Raw genomic sequence first — 18,757 nt, 5'->3', positions numbered from 1 at the left:
GGACAATTTCCTTTTGAGGGGAGGGTTATATAGCCCCAGCCAGCAAGTGACTTTCTCAAGCTCCGATGAGAAAGTCATTTTGCAAAGGAGGGGGGCTCTACCCAGGGGATATGTGTGTTGCTTGCTGTCTGCTGACCTTAAATGCTTTTGCTTGCTCAGAAACATCTCCATGTCCCCGAGCACGCCAGCAGTTTCCCCCCTTTCTGTCCCCTCACTGCCGCTCGGCTGTATACATCAGTGCCTCTACATTTTGCAGTTTAATGGTAGCTTATTTTTTGTTCTTTGAAAGCTATGATCTTGTCTGCCAGCATGTCTTTCCCCGGCTATAGGTGTTCCTAATGTATCAATGGGAACTCCTTCCACCCACCCACCTGGTAACCTGTGCCATAACAACATTGATGTCCCATGCGGAGGTATAAGCATGGGGGGGGGAGGGAGCAGTTCTGTGATCTTCATCATCCCAGTCCAAGCAAGAATAGGACACGTGTACCCCCCAAAGTAGGCTGCTAGGGCCTCCCTGGACAGGGGGGCCACTTGGTGGGCGGGAAAGTCGGGAGAGGGAGCCCCTCTGTCCAGCTCTGCTCCAAGCCATCTCTGGTTCCCTCCTGCACAGCCCTAAAGATTCTTTTGCAGGGACGTCTCACCCAAAGCCGATTCCATGATAATGATTTTTTAAAGCAGGCAATATGTGCTTGTTCAGAACATTCTTAACTTTTATTGTCTTTAATTTTATAAAATACACCTTGTAAAGTAAGTCTCTAAAAACATATTTTATGCTTTGTTAAAAAGTTGATCTTCAAGATCAGAAGTGCACACTTTCGGCTTATTAGCTATTTTTTCCTGATATTTATTTTTTGGGGGGATTGGGAGGGCTTAGGCCCCAGTTATGTGTTACTGAAATCAATGTGAAATGGAAGAAAGTTTGGGTGAGTTGATGTATGCTCAGTGTTGGCTGGTTTCCTGTTCCCCCCTCCCTTTTGGCCCAGATCCTCCACCCTCTTTCCCAGCCCCATGTGCGTTGATAGCCCAGCCACTGGTTTCTGCTGCCTGGTGCACCCCTCTGTGGCCCGTGTGCCAGAGCTTGCACTCCTTCTGCTGAGACCTGCTTGGGTGTCGAGGGCTCCATCCTTCTGGCCTCCAGGAACATAGCACTCTTGGTTCCTCTGGGATGACGTGGCCTCCAAACACAACCATCTCTCTGCTTGCAGTTGTGAAGGGATTGTGCCGTCGTGGTAGAGTCATGCTTGGAGACGTCGGCGTTTTGCTTCGAGTGGGCGGCTGTGTGGGTGGTTTCCCCCAGGATAGCCTGCCTGCAACAGGTTGGCCCCTCTCGTCCTGCCCTCCAGCAAGAACCATCGCTCAGACCTCAGCCGGTGCCTCTCGTCAGGAGCAGACCAAGAGGCTGGGTGCATTTTTAAGACCATCTTTTCTGCTTATCTGGCTTGCTTGTGTGAGATGAAGAGGGACTTGTTCCCCACAACATTCTGTAAAGAAAAATGGCCCAGGAGGCTCTGAGCACGCCTTCGAACACCTCCCACTCCCATGCTGGAAAATGTGGGCTCTAAATTAACAAAGACAGGAGGCTTCAAATAAGTAGGACAGGTCTGAGGACCCAGATGGTGTGGAGGAGCACCCTTATTGTCAGGAAGGGAAAAGGCACCGAGGGTTATATTCTGCAAGAGGTCACGTGACTGAAGCGAGTGTGGCTGTGAATGACGAGCACCATCGAGAAGGTTGGAGCAAGTCCGGCCCCACGGCCCATGGCCCAGGAAAAGTGCAGGGCAGAGGTGGGCAAAATATCCTGGAAGGGTTATCCTGTGTGTAGCCAAGGAGTCTCTAGCGTTACCCACACAAGCAGCAGCAGCAGCAGCAGCTGGTTGGTTACTGTTGCCCTTGAGAGAAGACTGGTTTCTGCCCAGCTGGTTAGAAATGTGCAAAGGGGGCCGTGCAAAGAGCACCTGGCTCTTATCCACCCAAGGATAAAGTCCCCTTTTACTAGCGGGGAAGCACCAAGCTCCTGGAGGCTTACAGTAGGGTTGACAGGGGTGTGGAAAGAGGGAGTCTGTCGGCATGTGGTGGTGTTGGGGAGGTCAGCGCTCTCTCCCCAAAGTGGGGAGATCCTTGCTCTTGACCCTCCTTGCCCAAGCAGTGGCAGGCAGGAGCATGTGCTGTACATATATTGGCTTGGGGTTTCTCTTGTGCAAAGACAGGAAGAAGCATCCCATTTCCTGTCAAGGAGAGGAGAAGCAGAGAAGTGTGAGAAGCCCTGTTCTCTCTCTCTCTCTCTCTCTCTCTCTCTCTCTCGCAGGGACTGCTTTAAGAGTTGAGAGGCATGGTTCCTTTGCTCTTTGGAGCAGGAGAAGTGGTGCAGGCCTGCTGGTCTTGCTCACTGTGAACTCAAGGCAAGGGGCTCCGTTTTAGGAGAGCTTGGCCGAGACCAGGTGGCTGAAGATGTACGCATGGAGAGACGTCCACCCCTGGACAGGGTGGGTGGGCGTGTGCAGGGTTGGGGTCCTCCTCCTTGGCCACATGCCCCACTTCAAACAGCATAGGGGGAAAAAAGGGGGAGCAGGCGGTGAGGCAGAGTTAAGCAAGGAGACTTGGTGCGGCACGACAGTGTCAGGTTAAAGCCTTCGAGTTAGAGGAGAAAGATGCGCGTCTTGTACATGCGGCGCCTTTCCCTCTGGGCTTAAAACTTGGTGCCTCTGCCCATCAGTTTGAGAACCCCGTAGTTGTAGGTGGCTGCAATGATGAACGTCAGCTGGGGGAGGCAAAAAGAAGACGGTAAGACAAGGGTGCCATATTTTACTCTGCTGAAAATCAGTGCAGGGAATTTATAGCTTAAAAAGAACCCCTGCTCTTCCCATACCTCTCTCCCATGGCCCTCAAGATCTGCTGTGGGGATGCTCTCTGGGGCCCTATCCACCCCTTGCCATGGGCCTCTGAAAAGGAACTCTCAGGGGTGCGTAAGTGGAGACACTCCTTAGGTGCAACCCTAGCTTGTTCCCAGAGAATATGCAAAATGTGTTTGTTCATCACATATCACAACTGGTGCTTCTGTTTTAAAGTTAACAGGGTCCTGAGTTTAATGCTGTCCTTTGTTCCTGCAATGTTTTGGTGCAACACATTGGGACTCTGGCTGAGTGTTCCAGAAGGCAAAAACGTGCTCACCAGAGAAGGAGCCTGGGTGGGAGGGTGCTCCCCTTCCTGTAGCTGTGCCAATGGCCTGTCCCTCCACACAAGGATGGCCCCAATTCTCCCTCTCCCTTTGTGCTGGTGACACCCCCAACACCACAATAGATGCACACACACACACACACACACACACACACACACAGAGAGAGAGAGAGAGAGAGAGAGAGAGAGAGAGAGAGAGAGAGAGAGAGAGCAGGGCAGGGCAGGGCAGAGGAGAGGGCTCTTTAGACGGTACTGTGAGTGGCGAAAAAGGGTCCAGTGGGGTTCTACATAAAGATTTCTGAGCTACTTGGTGATGAGCAGCAGCCCTAAAGTCTTGCAGGGGCTCTTCTGGGGTGGGTGAGGCCTGTGGAGGATTTCCTGCCCCCCCCACCGCCCGGCCATCTCCTGCCTGAGGCGCCCATTGGGCTTTTCTCCCTGCCCCCTGGTCCTATGCTCTCCTTTCCATGGCCACCAGCGGCCTAATGAACCAAGCAAGGCAGGAAACGGCATGCAAATCGAGAAGGGGACGGTTTGTCAGGCAGACATCCTGAACAGCACAGCCGGGCTCTCCTTACCAGGGCCACCAGGGTGAGAGCAGCTCCAGCAAAGGCAGCAATGAAGAGGTGGAAGGTCATCTGGAACTGGAAGGAAAGGATCAACAGATGGCAAGCAAGCCTTGCAGAGGCCTCTCTCTCCTGGGCTGGGCTGGGGAGGGGACGGGGGAACTGCCTCTTCCAAGGGGCTGCCTGCCATGATCCCCCCCCCCCCGTGCCCCTTGCAGTACAAAGCAAAGCGAAAGGGGTGCTTTTCCCTTCTCACAATGACTGCTCTTGATGATTTGCCTGAAAAGGATGGAACGAGCAGAGACCACATGGCCAGCTGAGCACCTTCTCCAGAGCGTCCACCCGTATTCCTGCAGCCATCACTTTGTCCAGCAGTGGGGGCCTGGCCCTCCCTCCCTCCTCCCCCTTTCAGGATGCAAAGATCCTGTCTGCCTTCCCTGTTGCACAGCTGCATGGACACCTGAGGAGGGACTGCCAGGCACTTACTTCAGAGGTTTTGCAGATGGAAAGAAGGCTCTGTCCGCACACTCTTCCTGGAGAGGCATTCCAAGGCAGGACACCTGTGGGAGGCACGAGACCCCTCTGAGTGCCGTCACCCCTGGGGCCAGGAGAGAGAGCTCCACCCTGGCAACACACCATCCTCCTGCCGGTGGGGAAGCTGCTGTTTACAGCGGGAGGCCAGCGGGCAGCTGGGCCACAAGAGGCTGCCGGCAGGACCTACTGCAGGCTAGCTGGGGCTCCTGGGATCCCGTGGCCAACTCTGGGGGCTACAGGCGCTAATACTACTCTGGTTTCCTCTGGGGACAGTACAACTCCTTCCCCCCCCAAAAAAAAACCACAATTGGAACCAGATGTGATTAAAAGTCTACTCCCGGTTCGGAAAAACGGGCCTTTGGGGCCCCCTCGGCCTCTTAAGGAGGAGACCTGCCAGTCTCTTGACCCCTGGATGGAGACCCCCAGAGGCTTCTGGAAGGAGCAACCCCTCCCCCCCAGTTTGCTCACCGTACATCCTGGCATCTGTGCACAGGTTGCCGATGCTGGCAGAGGTCTTGCTGGGGTTGGCGATGGAGTCGCAGGTGGTCCAGGTGTTGAAGTAGATGTAGACGGGGACGGCGGAGCAGGCCAGGACCAGGAGCCAGACGACGGCCACGATGTAGGTGATGCCCACAAACTGTGAAGCAATGGAGACGAGGGGGCGCCTTTAGGGGTGGGCGGGGGAGCCTCTGACACCAGAGCATGAGACTGGCCCCCTGCAGGCTGAAGGGAGGTGGGGACCCTCCTCCAAGGAGGAGCATCTCCCACGGAGCCCACGCGTGCACACCCGGGGATGCCAAAGACTGCCTTCACTTACATGCACAACCACAGCCCTTTCACCTGCTCTGCTTCCCAGGGAGGTGTGTGTGTGTGTGTGTGTGTCCTTTGTGTCTTGTGCACACCCCGTGTGGAAGATGGGCTCTCCCCAGTGTTCATGTGGCAATATTTTGCATCCAAGTCATTTTCTACAGCTGTACAGGAGGGGGTATGAAACCTCAGGCCACAGGGGCCGTTCTAGCCCTGCTCTGGCCCCCCCCCGGCTTCCCCAGGAGACCCCCCTCCCTTCCCAGGACACAATCATTGGGTGCCTCCCAGGCTTTCATGAGGTGTTCTTGTCCCCACCTCACAAGATTGACATGCTTTCCCTCTGGCATCATCATCGTTATTTGCAATTTCCTCCGCCACTCTACTTGCCTGTGGCCCCACCTACCCCAGAAACCCAGCCCCACAAGAGCATCTCCAAAGCTGAATTTGGCCCCCAGCTGAGAGAGCCCTTCTCCTCTGGCTGCCCAGAGAGGAGAGCCCTCAGTGGTAAGAATGTCTGTCTGTGGGGGAGAACACTTGGGTTGTGCAGAAGCCCTCCCCTCAAGGGTTCCCGAATGGGCCAGATGTTCAAGGAAAGGGGCATTCAAGTGTGCACGTCCACAACTCTGAGGCGGTGGCGGCTGCTGCTTCCCTTTGCTATTTGCGAGGTGTTGACTCACAGCCCTCAAAGAGTGGTTTCCTTGATGGCTGGTGGACGGGTTCCCAGAATATGTACCAGCACGCCCTGGGGGCAAGGGGGGGGGGAGAGGGGATGGAGCTTTACGGTTGCCATGGGTGCGAGGGTGCGTAGGCTTGGCACCTGAGGTGAGAGCTTGTGGGTGCTTTGCCTCTGAGCATCTGACCCCAGAGGTCTGCAAATAAATTTGACCTTGAAAGAAAATTCCCCTTGCTCAGCTCTACCCCCCCCCACTCGCTCCCCCTGTTTGGCCTGGTTGTGGTTTGTAAGTTGCAGGCTGATCTTTGGGTTAAAATGGGCATTTCTGAGATAGCTCTCCCCGCCCAGCAGACAGGTAACCCTCTTTACTTCCTTGCTTCTTGAAACATCGATTTAGGGTTGGCTGCCCACTTTCCTCCTCTCGGCCAGAGGCAGAAAGAGCCCAAAGGGCCACCCCACCCCCACCTTCATCAACTCAATCCGTTTCTGGTTCTGGAACAATGTGCAGGAACTCCCTGCCCTGCCCTGTCCCCTGAGCAGCACATGCCAAGCCTTCACAGCTGCCGCTTTCTGCTGAGGACAGAACCGAGGGCATCCGTAGGTGGATGTCGAGAGCTGAAGGCTATGGGATGTTCGTGGCTTAACCTTCCCACAGCATCCCGCAGAATTCCTGTTGCATCGGCCACCTGGGGTTTCAGGGAGAGCAGAAGAGGCTCAGAGATGCCCACGGGGGTCCCACGAAGGGCTGTGGTTTAGCACTGGTGAACAGCACCCCTTCGTGCCCTGGGCCACGTTGTGCAAACTGAAGCTGGGAGGCTGGAGCCAGCTTTTTGGGACAGGCAGGCCACATCTCATCCCGCCGCCGGGTCAAAGGCGTGGCTACGTTTCCCCAGGGGGACCGTTTTCAAGAGACCCTTCGCCTGGCACCTGGGAGACGGGACCCTTGGTCCGAGCAGGGCTGGTTGCGGGAGGCCCTGCTGGAAACAGTGACTTTCCCACCACGCAGCTATAATTTCATGGACATCTTTGGATGGATATGTACAAATGCTGCCATTAAAACCTTAGCTGTGGAACATGATGCGTGCGGTGCAAATGCAAGCGAGGGAGAGGGAGCAAGCGTGGGTGAGGGTGGGAGGGCAGTGGCTAAGGCCGGCATGGTTGGGGGGGGCTTGGGAAAGGAAGCCCTGTGGCCAAGGCCAAGTGGAGGTGTGGCCTGAAGCAGGGAGGGAGGTGGGGAGGAGGGACCAGCCAGCCCCGGGCCAGTTTTCTCTTCAAGGGCTGCCCATTTTGCTGCGCCTGCTCGTGCCAGAGCCCAGAGCCATCCCTGACCCAGCCCTTGGCCCAAGCAGGGCTTCAGTCTCATGCCCAAGGGTCAATGGCCGAGCCGGTCAAAGCAGAAGCAAACGGCGGATATGATCACCTTGTCGGGATGTCCCAGCCATTTTCCCAAACAGTGGCACACCAGCTCCCAAGAGTGAGCTTGACGGTGTCCTCTGGGACCCCTCCCCTTGTGGCCCCCTGTTACCGTAGCGCCCAGGCCCTTGCCACAGATGGTGGTCCTGTAGTCGCCAAAGATCTGCCTGACGGCGCTGGTGGTGTAAAAGCCTTCGGCCAGCAGGAGGGACCCAAAGAGGAAGAAGAAACCAGCAATCCCATAAATGGCATACTGGAAGTCATGGATCCTGCAAGGGAAGACAAAGAAAGAAGGAATTTGGGGGCCGGGGGAATCTCAAATGTGGACGCGGCTTGTGCCCCAAGCACAGTCCTAGGCAGGCCGACACAGCCACGCTGTGCTGAGGAACTGGCCAGAGGCAGACAGAGGAAGGTCCACAAAGCAGGAACCACTCTTGGATGCTCCAGAGTCCAGTTAGAAGGCTTGGAGAAAGTCCCACATGGACTGCAGGAAATGGAGGAGTTTGGGGGAGGAGAGCATGTGGAAGCTGTCCCTCTGCTTTCCTGGCAGGAGGTAAACGCTTGCGATTGCAGGGATTTGTCAGGAAGGGCTTGGTAGAGCCACCCACTTAGGCTGGATCTCACTCCCTTGCTTTGGGTCAGAGAGCCTGGCTCGGTGGTTTGCACAAAGAAGGGTCTGTGTTCAATCCGTGGTGATGTGAAGTCCTCTGTCACAGCCTCAGATCCCAGAGAGGCACTTGCAAGTCAAGTGCAGAGGTGGAAGTACCTTTCTGCCTTGCTGGGCTTCCCCAGCCCTGCCGTGTTGGACCATCCCCATCTCCGGCTGTGGTGGAACAGCTGAACGGATGGTATGTTCTGGGACCCTTCCTTGTTGCACCCTAGAGGCCGACTACTCAGCAACATCTCTGCCTGCCACTGGAGGCCTGAGGTTTCTGTGCATGTTGGGAAAAGCCCTTCGGCACTGTCGTTCTGATGCTTTTACTGTGGGGCAGGTCCCCACAGTTACAGGCGAGCCCTGCAGCGTCGACACTGGCAAAGGTCAGGGTGTGGGGGTGCCCTTGAAGGCTGCTGCCAGGGGGTGAATGGGGTTGAGATGGTGATGACAACCACTGGGGTAACAATGAGTGGGATGGTGGCCTAGTTTCTCCTGTTGTGGGTCGGCAGAAAAGGTGGAAGGCCAAGAGGCGGGGGGTGGCCGGGAGGATACTTACACATCAACGAGATATTCATAATCCTGATAGTTTTTGGAGAAATACGTCTCAATCAGGTGCTCTGTGCCAGTGAGGGCCTCGTGTCCACAGCCGCAAAAGAGGGCAACCCCCAAGAAACACAAGCCGGTGGCCACCAGGGAGGCAAAGGGGGCCCCAACCAGGCATCGGGCACAGCAGTCGAGCAGACCTGCAGGGGAAGAGAAATCAGGAGGGAGAGCAAGGGCCGATTAGCGGAGGGCCAGCAGACCCTCTAGCCGGGAGAGAGAAGATACGAAAGGGGGCAGGTGGGGTTAGGGGTGGGGAGGGGGATGGCAAAGGCCCTTCCGTCAAGGAACAACTGGCCAAAGAGGGAACCAAAGAGGGAAGGGGAGGATCATGTTCCATGGCAGTCCCTGGCCTCTCCCTTCCTCAACCCTCTGCGCTTCTCAAATGGCAGAAACCGAAGACCCTCAAAGGAGACTTTCTGCCGAGTCTCTCCAGAGAAAAGGGTCGGGCTGATGGGTTTGCAGGCCTGCTTGTCCATGCTTGCCCTTTCCCACATAATGGGGTGTCAGAGAGAGAGAGAGAGAGAGAGAGAGAGAGAGAGAGAGAGAGAGAGAGGCAACAAACAGCACAGGAGCAAACAGGCAGCAAAAGAGGTCAAGGAGTACAATGTTACACATGCGGATAAAGCAGGAGAAGCAACAGGAAAAGGGAACGCTGCCTGTTAGGGCCAGTTTCAACATCTCACAAGTCCACTGCATGGGCTGATGACCTGGCCCAAAGTGGGCAAAGATGGGGTGAGGTGGAGCTCCCTTGGCGTGTGTGTGTGTGTGTGTGTCTTTCAGCACCTGCTATAAATAGGACCGACGTGTCTCCAACCCCAGTGCAAAACATTAAACATTAGCCCCTCATCATCATCATCATCATAACACAGCAGCCCCTTCTCCCCTCTTTTCCCTTAGTTGTGGCTATTTTGCTTTGTCTGGCATGCTTCAGCTGGTTTTCCCTTCACCTGGGTCTGTGAACACTTTTGCTTTTGTTTAATGTTTCTCTGTGTTTGTTTGTGCACAAGAACCTAACAGCATCGGAAGAGCCCTGTGCTGGATCCGGCCAGGGGCCCCTCAGGTCCAGCTCCCTCCCTCTCACCGCGGCCCCAACAGAGACCTCTGGGAGTGGCTTCATCTGTGCAGGCGGCTTTTCTTGCTTTTGGTTTACCGTTTGATGGTGCTGAAACATACTGTTGTTACGGTAAACTGTTCTAAATAGACAATCCACGGGGGGGGGGGAAGTGAGGGGTGGAGGGAGGTGGGTACCATTTATGTACCATAAACAAACATTGCATTAGAGGGAGAGAGAGAGAGAGAGAGAGAGGAGCAGTGTTAGGGGTGTGTGGCCAGCTCATCTGGGGGTCCCACGCTCTCCTCCTTTAAGATTATCAGGGCTCCTTAATTAGGCAGGTCAGCCACTGGGGATGAGGCCCAGCCAGGCAGGCCTTTCTTTAGAGAAAGGATTTAGGGTAAGGTACGATATTCAAATAAGATATTCAAGACAAGGCAGAGGGAAGATCCTGTCTTAAAAGTGATACACATTCCCGGGCTTCTCTAGTCTGTAATCCTGGGTGGATTTGAGCAGAATTAAAATGTTTTTAAAAAGATGTTTCTTCCTTTCCTCCCTCCATCTCAATCTCTCTCTCATACACATACACACATTTGTCCATACAATCCCCAAAGCAATGAAACTCAGCTAATGGAGCACCTGCAGAGCAACCAAAATGCAAACAATGTGTGTTCAAAAGATATTAAAACAAGTTTGGACCACCACCACCCCCCTCTGGACTTTCCAGTTTAATAAATCCTGCACAAGGACCTCATTGCTACTTCAGATGTGATGCTTGGATCTTAGAAGGGCTGGATGTAACTCAGTATTGCAATGTCTCAGTGACACCTTAAATCCTCACTCTTCGCATCCCATGCATTGACCCCATTTCATGGATTTGGCTGGCTGGCATCACTCTCCACGTTCCTGATGCTCTGGGACTGAGGTATGCCCACCCCTGGATATCTTTGGGGAGGAGCAACAGGAGTACCGAAATAATTGAGCAGTAGTGGGTGGAAGCCAAACCTGGCCTTTCTGTCCCTTGGCATGGGACAGGCAAACACCAACTGCCTTCTCCTGTTCTGCTGGCAGCTCCTCCTTACTTCAATGCAACATTCCACTCACAGATGTTTGGGTGATACCTTTGGAAGAGCAGACACCCCCCCACTTGCTCATGCCAGTCGAGGGAGATGCTCAGAGAGTAGCCCCCCCCCAGTTGCCCCTGTCCTGTCCGATGGGTGGGCTGCTCCGTCCACAGGATGGGAACATCTTGCTGCCAGGGCCATTGGTGGGGTTTGTTTATTTATTGATTTTTGTGGTGGAGGGGAATGTACCAGGAAGACAGTGCTGTCTGGGCTTGCGTGCAAACCCTTCAGATCTGCTTTTGGCTGCCCGACTGCAAAGGTTCAGAGGGAGAGAAGGGCGGCTACCTGGAGAACTCGGTTGTGCAACTGGATCCCGGTTTGGATTCTGAGGGCCCGAAGTTTGTGGAGGTGTTTGGCTCTGGGGTTTTGGCTCAGGCGCATCACTAACATTATCTATATTGCAAAAAATAGAACAGTAAACCTGAGAATGCACAACACAGCGTGGCCAACCCATGCTCCCTCCTACCCCACAAGCCTCTGGCAGTGGCCGGATCCTTCCTCTCCACCCGGCCTCACCCTACCCCATGGGCTTCCTCCCTCCCTCCCTCCCCTCACTGGGGCAAGTGGAGGTGCCGGCTTGCTCTCCCCTCCCCTCGCATGGCCCTTTCGCCCTCCTCCTCCTCCTCCTCCTCCTCTGGACCTGGGAGTGTTTTTCTCGCCCCCAGAGAATGACCCCATGAGAAGCTGGAGGGGCCGAGGAAAGGCGTCAGCGCAGCAGCCTGTCCTCCTCTCTTGGTGGCACTACAGGAGACAACAGGGGGTTTGTTCTTCCCCCTAGGCTGGGAGAAGCACACGGGGGGGGGTCTCTTTGCAGGAGTGGGGGGGGGGCGGAGGCTGGTCAGACCAGAGACAACAGGAGACAGACCCAGAACAACATGGGGACTATAAAGAGAGTCTCCTTTGTTCTTCTCTGGGAGCAGCCCTCCCCTCGCCTCGCCTCCCCTCCCCTCCACCCACCCCCCTCCAGCAGGGTGTGGAACTAGCTGCCACTGGGGCTGGAGCAGGGCAGCCCACTCTCTCCTTCCCGCTCATTCACGGACATTCCCTTGATGTCCTCGCCTGGGAACACAGACCATCCCAAGGGGCCTCCATCCCACCTAACCTCGACCCCAAGGACAGAATGGAGGAGCAGCTTGGCCAAGCCTTGAAGGCCCATCGCTGCAACGTGCCCACGAAGCTGCCTGACGCTGCCTCTGGCCAGTGACCCCTCTGAACCAGCGCTCCTTCCTCGGGCTCTGAGTGGGCCCTCCAGGCCAGGAGGCAGGCCTGGTCTCACACTCTTGAGGCTCACCACTCAAAGAGAAAGCAGGAGTGCTGCTGGGCTTAGAGGTTGCATGTGCTGCTTTGTAGGTACAGATGCAGAATTAGAAATGAATTAGTAATCTTAACTGGAGGACAAAATGCTGTGAATGGCAGTGCCCCCCCCAGCCCTCCTCCCCATAGCCAACCATGCCCATGTCCTCTCCCTTTGAGGAGCCCTATTTTCCTCACCGTGGCATAAAAACTTTGGGGAGGGGAAAATGAGGCCAGGTGACCCAGGTACTTGCTAAACCTGTGGGTGATGGGCAATGTCCAGGTCCCTGATCTCCCTCCTCGTGCTTTTTAGTTTTAAATCTGACTTGGGCTGGAGAACCCTTCAAATGGAATGCAATTCCAAATGGAGGATTCCCCTCCCCCCCCACATGTGCCTACCTTGAAGGGCTGTCCTCACTAAATGAGCTCAGGTCGCCACTCGACCTTTGGGATAGGGGGTGCCAGGAGTGGCCGGTCTGTAAGGCATGAGTCCCAACCCTCCCCATGCAGAGAGAGGATCACACCAGTTGTGATGTGAATGTTCCTCTTGGCCTCATAACTGCCTGTCACTGACTGGTTTTCTGGACGTCCCCCATCAAGAGCCCTTTCCAGGGCTGGTGCAAACTGGCTTGTGCACATAGAAGGCACATCTCCTCAAAGATGATTTTTCTCTTGGCCTGGGAGTTGACATTCCTTGCTGGCGGCCAGGGCCTCTGGGACATAGATCCATGGCAGCTGAGAGGCAGCAAGAGTCTGGGGTGCAGGAGGAGGAGGAGGGGGAGGGGGAGGAGGAGGGAGAACTGGACCTTTGGTGAAGGAGAGGAAAGAATGAGCCTGTTGTCTGCAGACAATCCCAGCCCTTGTGCTGGGAGGCAGAACAATGGGTGCAAGACAAATAAGATGAGATGCATTCTTGACTGAACTTGGCTCTCTGCCTTTTCAGGGCTCAAGCCTCCTCCCCCACCCCCACCCCCCAAAACAGTGTTCCTGTTGACAGGGAGGCCTGGGGAAGCCAAGAGCAGCTCTGGCTGGTACTGGGGAGGTGAGGGGGAGGGACGCAGAGAGGAGACCAACATAGTACCAGTGGGGGAGGGGAGGCAGGGGAGGGACGGAGCTGGAAGCCCCCTCCAGATCCTGCTTTCCCACAACAGCAGGTTTATTGAGGGGGCTACAATTTAAGCCCCTACCTAAGCAACTGGGGCTGGCTTTTTAAACAGCATAGAGGAGAAAAGGGAAGGGAAGGGAGGTCATGGCTGTACTGGACCCTCTGGGGCCCCCCTCCCCAAGGACCTCACACAGCCTCTAGACAGGATGGCCAGAAGGGAGGCTCTGGGCAACCAGTGGGTCCCTATGCCAGCTCCAAAAGGAGCAGGTCTTGGTGGACACACCTTCTCCTTCCCAAGGGAGGCTGTTTCCTAAGAAAAAGGTATTTGTGTTCTGTAAATATTCCACCGTGCCCAAAGGCAGCTCATGCCCACGAGGGTGAGCAGGACAACAACAGAAAGAGCAACACACCTGCTTGTCACCCCGGCACCTCTTTTTGCACGACCTCTGTGAACAGCGTCCTCCCAGCTCCCTAGTTTGGAGAAGCCTGGTGATGTAGTGGGGTCCCCCCCCCTGCCCAAATAGGAGGCTTACCCCTGCCAGGGGAGCTCAGAGAGAGAAGGGCTGCCTGCTGAGTCACAGATTTCAGGAAAGCCAATGTTAATAAACTCAGAACAATAATAAGAAAGGTCCCATAGCAGGAGAGCCTCACAGGAAAAGGAGTCCAAGATGGGTGGGATTTTCTTTAAACGGAAATCTAAAAGCTGAATTACGAATGTTTCCGAAAGGAATGAAAAGGTGGAAGACAGCAAAAAAGACTGATGTGGCTTCACGAAAAGCTCAGAGAGAACCAGATAACAAAAAAGGACCTATATAGGAAGTGGAAGGTAGGCCAGGCCACAAAGGAAGATTACACACATGTAGCAGAGAACTGCAGGAATGGCATTAGGAAGACAAAGGCTGGGAATGAGCTGAGGCTAGCTAGAGACACTAAAAGCAACAAAGAAGCATTTTTCAGGTATGTGTGTAGCAAAAGACAGAGAAAAGAAACAGTGGCTCGGCTACTCAATGGAGACAGGAAAATGATAACAGATGACAAACAAAAGGCAGAAGTGCTTAATTCCTGCTTCAGCTCCATCTTTTCCCAAAAGATAGTCTATGCTGCTCAGGCAAATTTGAAGTACAAAGGGAAGGGACAGGATTGCAGCTTGAGATCGATGGACGGATAGTTAAGGAATCCCCTATTACTTTGAATGAGTTCAGATTCCCAGGGCCAGATGAACTGGATGCAAGAATATTGAAGAAACTGGCTGAAGAGGTTTCAGAACCACTGTCTATTATTTTCTTGAAATCATGGAGGATGGGCGAAGTACCTGATGATTGGAGGAGGGCTAATTTTGTCCCTATCTTCAAAAAGGGCATGAAGGAGGAACCTGGGAACTGCAGGCCAGTCAGCCTGACATCAATCCCATGAAAAATTCTGGAGCAGATCATAAAGCAGTCATCCTATGAGTAAAGACTGAAAGAACTGGACATGTTTAGCTTTGGTGGTGAGGGAGAGATAGGATAGCACTTTTCAAATACTAGAGAGGTAGTCGTACAGAAGAGGGGCAGGATCTGTTCTTGATCAGAGTGCAGGACACATAATAATGGGCTCAAGCTACAGGAAGCCAAATTTCAGCTGAATATCAGAAAACACTTCCTAACTGTTAGGGCAGTATGACAATGCAACCACTGACCTCAGGAGGTGGAGAGCGCTCCCGCACTGGAGGCCTTCAAAAGAAGATTGGACAACCATCTGTGAGATCTGCTTTGATTTGGATTCCTGCCTTGAGCAGGGGGTTGGACTCCATGACCTGATAGACACTTTCCAGCCCCCTTTTCTCTGATTTTATGATTTTTAAAAAAAATTTTGGAAGGAAGAAGCTCATGACTGCAAGGTGTCCTAAGCGGCCCCCTCACTGGGCACACCGGGCAGGTCTGAGTCCTTTGCACCCCCTGACCCCTGTCTCTCTTGTGCTTTTCTTCCCAGACACTCAGTGGGTTCCTCCAGCCCTCTGGGAGTGAATCTGAGCATCCTCTCAGAGTGAGGCTTCGCTGTCTGGTTGCCAAGGAAACAGCAAATGTGCTACAGCCTTGGACTTAACTTCCACCACAGAGGATGGGATGGGGTGATGGTGGTGTAAAAGTGGAAGCCCAGAAACGAAACAAGCTTTCTTTGCAGAGGCTGCGGGGAGGGGGGCTGAGGAGGGAATAAGCAGGAAAACAAAGGGACATCTTTTCTGCTGTGAGCTTCCCTCCCCCTCCCATACCTCCCCCCCCCCAGTGACTAGCATGGCTGATATGAACTGTTGGCTGCTGCAGCTGTAGCTCGGTTGCTCTCCCCACCCACCCACAATCCTGGGGCACAGAAAAAAAAAAACCCTGCTTTCCCCCCATCTTTTAGGGTGCTTCCTTTAGTAAGGCTATTTTAAATGGGAGCCACAAAGGAAAAATTTAACTGGAAGGTGGGTTACAGGCACCTAATAGGGGATACACCAAAATCTAAATTTGAGAAACCTTTTTGTGGTTATAAAGGAACGCAGAGAGGAGCAACATTCATGGAACCCCTCAGTCAGAGGGATGACCAGGAGATGTGGATCTTAGAAGCTGCCACTCTTTTGGCTGGAGATGTGGGTTCTGCCACAGGTGGACAGATGCGTTTGGCCTCAACAGAATGGCTCTGAAGGCTGGAGATCATTTTGATGACCAAGGCCCCAGAGCTGTGCTCCAGCCCCCCCTTTGGATGAAAGACCCCTCCCAGAGGGACCCCTTCCCCGGACTCTCCCCTGACACTTTTTCAGAGCATCACTGACTATAGACTTGACCCAGGCTGGGCTGAAATGCCCACTCAGGAGCCCTGGTTCTTCCTGAAGTAAAATGGAAAAGTGGCAAAGAGTTTGAGACATGTGTATTCTACCTAAGTGCTCCCACCAGAAGCACCCCTGCCAAGGGTACTCCTCTGTGCAGGTGTGGGTGTGTATATATATATGAATATGTGTGTGTGCACGCATGCATGCCTGCACGCAGGCATGCACACACACACACACACACACACACACACACACACACACTAATGCATGTACCAGAAGGGGACCTACAGGGATTTGATTGGGGGTGGTGGTGCAGTTTTGTTAGCCTGTGGCACTCCAACACAGTGTGCCTGTTTGTACATATCTGAATAAATGAATTTAGGATTCAGGAGGGGGGTGGGCTTCATTGTCCATAGCTGTAGATTGGCTGAGCCCCGGAGAGTCCTCCTCTATGCCGATCCTTAAAAGACCAAATTAGGGGAGCTGCGTGTGATCCAAGATCTTCTCTTTCCTTTTTAAGATCCCGTGCCCCTTAGTCTCCTGGACCAGAAAGCTCACCCAGCGGGTCTAGGCGTGGCACAGGAGGAGCGGGTGCTCGGCTTTCGGAGGGAGGGGGGTGGCCTGAATAGCGAGTCGTGTTCTTCTTGTCTCCTCCAGCCGTTACTGGCCCAGACAAAGTCTCTGGGCTACTCAGGGGATCTCAACAGCCCTCAGAATCTGAAAGCCACTATCCTGAAGCGGCGGTCTCAGTGGGCATGGCAAACCATCAACACACACCTCTCTCCCACCAAACCACATGCGCGCACGCACACACAGGAACACACACACACACAGACAGACAATCACACTCAGATATTCAGTTTCTGTTCTTTCTGTAGAAAAGCCAGTTGTCCTGTTGCTTCACTCCCCCTCCCCTCCTCCTGCATCCCCCTCAGTCCGTGGCAGGTGCGCTCCAGGACGTGGGCCCTGAAGTGCCGCAGGTCTTGCCTTAGCCTTCCTCATGCCAGAACATTCCCCACTGGAGAGGCACCTGCTCTCGTCCAGGTAATCTGAAGACCTCCCACGGGAGGCCAAGTGCAGAAGGGACCGCCGCTTTCCATGGGCCATGAGAGAACATGGGCATCAGCTCAGCAGCAGGAGCCGTTGGTGGAGGTGTCAGGGGCCACCACCTCAGACAAGCCCCCCATTCAGATCAGCCTCTGGACCCCACTCTTTGCCTTCTCACCCAGCAACTCCAACACGTGGCAACAAACTGGCCAAAACTCCCTTCCAACCCGCAGCCTCTTCCAGGAAGTGAGAGAGGGGGAACAAGGAGAGGCGCGGACTGCTGGAGGGTGCCTTTTCCTGGGGGGGGTGGCGGTGGCGGGTGGGGAGGAGCGCGAGAGAGACCCCTTTGGCTTAGCTACTCACCCATGGCTTTGGGATGCAAGTCAAGAGCAACTGTCTGTCGGGTCTGTCCCCGCCTCTCGTCTGCCAGAGCAATCCCCGGTTGGCTGCTGGCCCTTGGCTGCCTCTTCACTGTCCCTCTGCTTCCCTCTGGCTATATCTGCCTGGTCCTGTCCTCCAGCAAAGGAAAGGCTCTACCATGGACAGCCAACCCGCTTAAAGGGACAGCCCCCCCTTCCTCCTGCCCCTCCCCCTGATCCCGTCCCTTCCCTCTTAACCCTGTTCTGGACTTTGGGGTGTGCGCGCGCTTGTGTGCAGGCATGCTCTCCTTTCTGTGCTAGCAGGGCTCGCCAGCTGTTGAAGGTGCCTGCTGGTTGCTGGGGAACATAAACCAGGAGAGAAGCTGCTGCCCTTCTGGCCGGCCTGGGGGCCGCCTCCTCCTGGGGTGCGGGGTTGGCTGCTGGGGAAAAGAAGATGCTCGGTAATCTTAGAATGGCAGTGCGAGAAGGGGTCCTCTTATCAAGCAGGCCCAGTGGGGAAGTGAACTCCGGAACTCGAAACCCCTGAGCTATCCAGCAGTTTCTGCTTGAATCTGACCCTGCACGGCTCTTGGGGTGTTTTCCAGGATCCTGTGTGGGTATGGGAGCTGGAGGGGCTCCTTCTGCAATTAGGGCACCTTTTGGAAAGCCCTCTTGGAGAGGAAGAGGGCACGGTGGTCTCTTTGATTTGAAAGGAATCAGCTGGCGAGCATCTGGGAGATGCTAACGCATTTAAGGTTTGTTGCATCTAAATGAACATAGCGTTATTTGCACTCAGTGCCAGTGACTCTCCAGGGAACCAGATGGGGATCTATCCTGTCTTAGCTGGAGATGCTGGGGGCATGGTGTGGGGCCTTTCCCCTTGGCACAGGGGTTTCCAGGTGCCTTTTAGCATAGCAACAAGACATGCGCTAGGAACAGACAGACTCCCGGGTGGCCATCCTGCATTCCTACTGGACCATAAACATTCCTTTGGAGAAAAATAACAGGGATGGGGGGGGTTTGGCCAGAGGGTGGACTTCTAAAGGATTTCTGCCCAACTAGGCTTTTGCCCAAGGACCAGGAACTTCACATCTCCTGATTCTAAACCACAAGTTCCACCCTCTCCACAAAACACAAATCTACCAGGCTGAAACACATCTGGAACACCTGTCTGAGCCCCACCTCTCCTTTGACTCAAGTGGGGGTCTCCATGTTTCCTCCATGTGACTTCTGTAGCCCACCCCTCCATTGGGCATTATCCTGCTCCCTACAGATGCAACCTGGTCTTCTGGTCTGACCATCATTTGCTGATTTTGGAGGCCTCAGACGTGTGGACTGGAGGCAGCAAGAGAGCTTTTGCAGGATGACCGCCAAAGGTAGCTTGTCCTCCCAATGTGAGTGCAGAGGGGTCAAGCAAGCCATCTAGGCCAGCCTGCCTCAACTGAGGTGCCTTCCAGGTGGGCTAAACTGTGTCCCTGTTCAGCCCAAGACCAGGGCTGGGCTCCTTCCCTCCCCCACGAGCCCCCCAGCTTGGAGTCTTTCTCAAGCGAGGGGAGCGGAAC

The 18,757-nt window shown here is 54.5% G+C and overlaps 1 protein-coding gene across 4 annotated transcripts; it reads right to left on the bottom strand.

Moving 5' to 3' along the window:
* Window positions 1–692: 692 nt before the first annotated feature.
* PLP1 (proteolipid protein 1) lies at window positions 693–17,386 on the bottom strand. 4 transcript variants are annotated; one of them, XM_072981050.2, is made up of 8 exons: window positions 17,200–17,386; window positions 10,886–10,993; window positions 8,379–8,565; window positions 7,175–7,436; window positions 4,743–4,911; window positions 4,227–4,300; window positions 3,753–3,818; window positions 693–2,761 (listed from the first exon to the last, which is right to left on the bottom strand). In XM_072981050.2, exons 1-8 carry the CDS (start codon window positions 17,201–17,203, stop codon window positions 2,690–2,692), a joined length of 942 nt encoding a protein of 313 aa, XP_072837151.2. In that variant the 5' UTR covers window positions 17,204–17,386; the 3' UTR covers window positions 693–2,689. The 4 variants fall into 4 exon arrangements, with proteins under 4 accessions (XP_072837151.2, XP_072837152.2, XP_020651539.3 ...); XM_072981051.2 differs by having other exon boundaries at window positions 7,280–7,436; XM_020795880.3 differs by lacking the exon at window positions 10,886–10,993 and having other exon boundaries at window positions 17,200–17,385.
* Window positions 17,387–18,757: the final 1,371 nt, after the last annotated feature.

The sequence above is a fragment of the Pogona vitticeps genome, chromosome 11 (genome assembly GCF_051106095.1).
Source record: "Pogona vitticeps strain Pit_001003342236 chromosome 11, PviZW2.1, whole genome shotgun sequence".
Lineage (NCBI taxonomy): Eukaryota > Metazoa > Chordata > Lepidosauria > Squamata > Agamidae > Pogona > Pogona vitticeps.
Note: the sequence above shows the minus strand (reverse complement) of the source record. Positions and strands in the feature narration are given on the sequence as shown.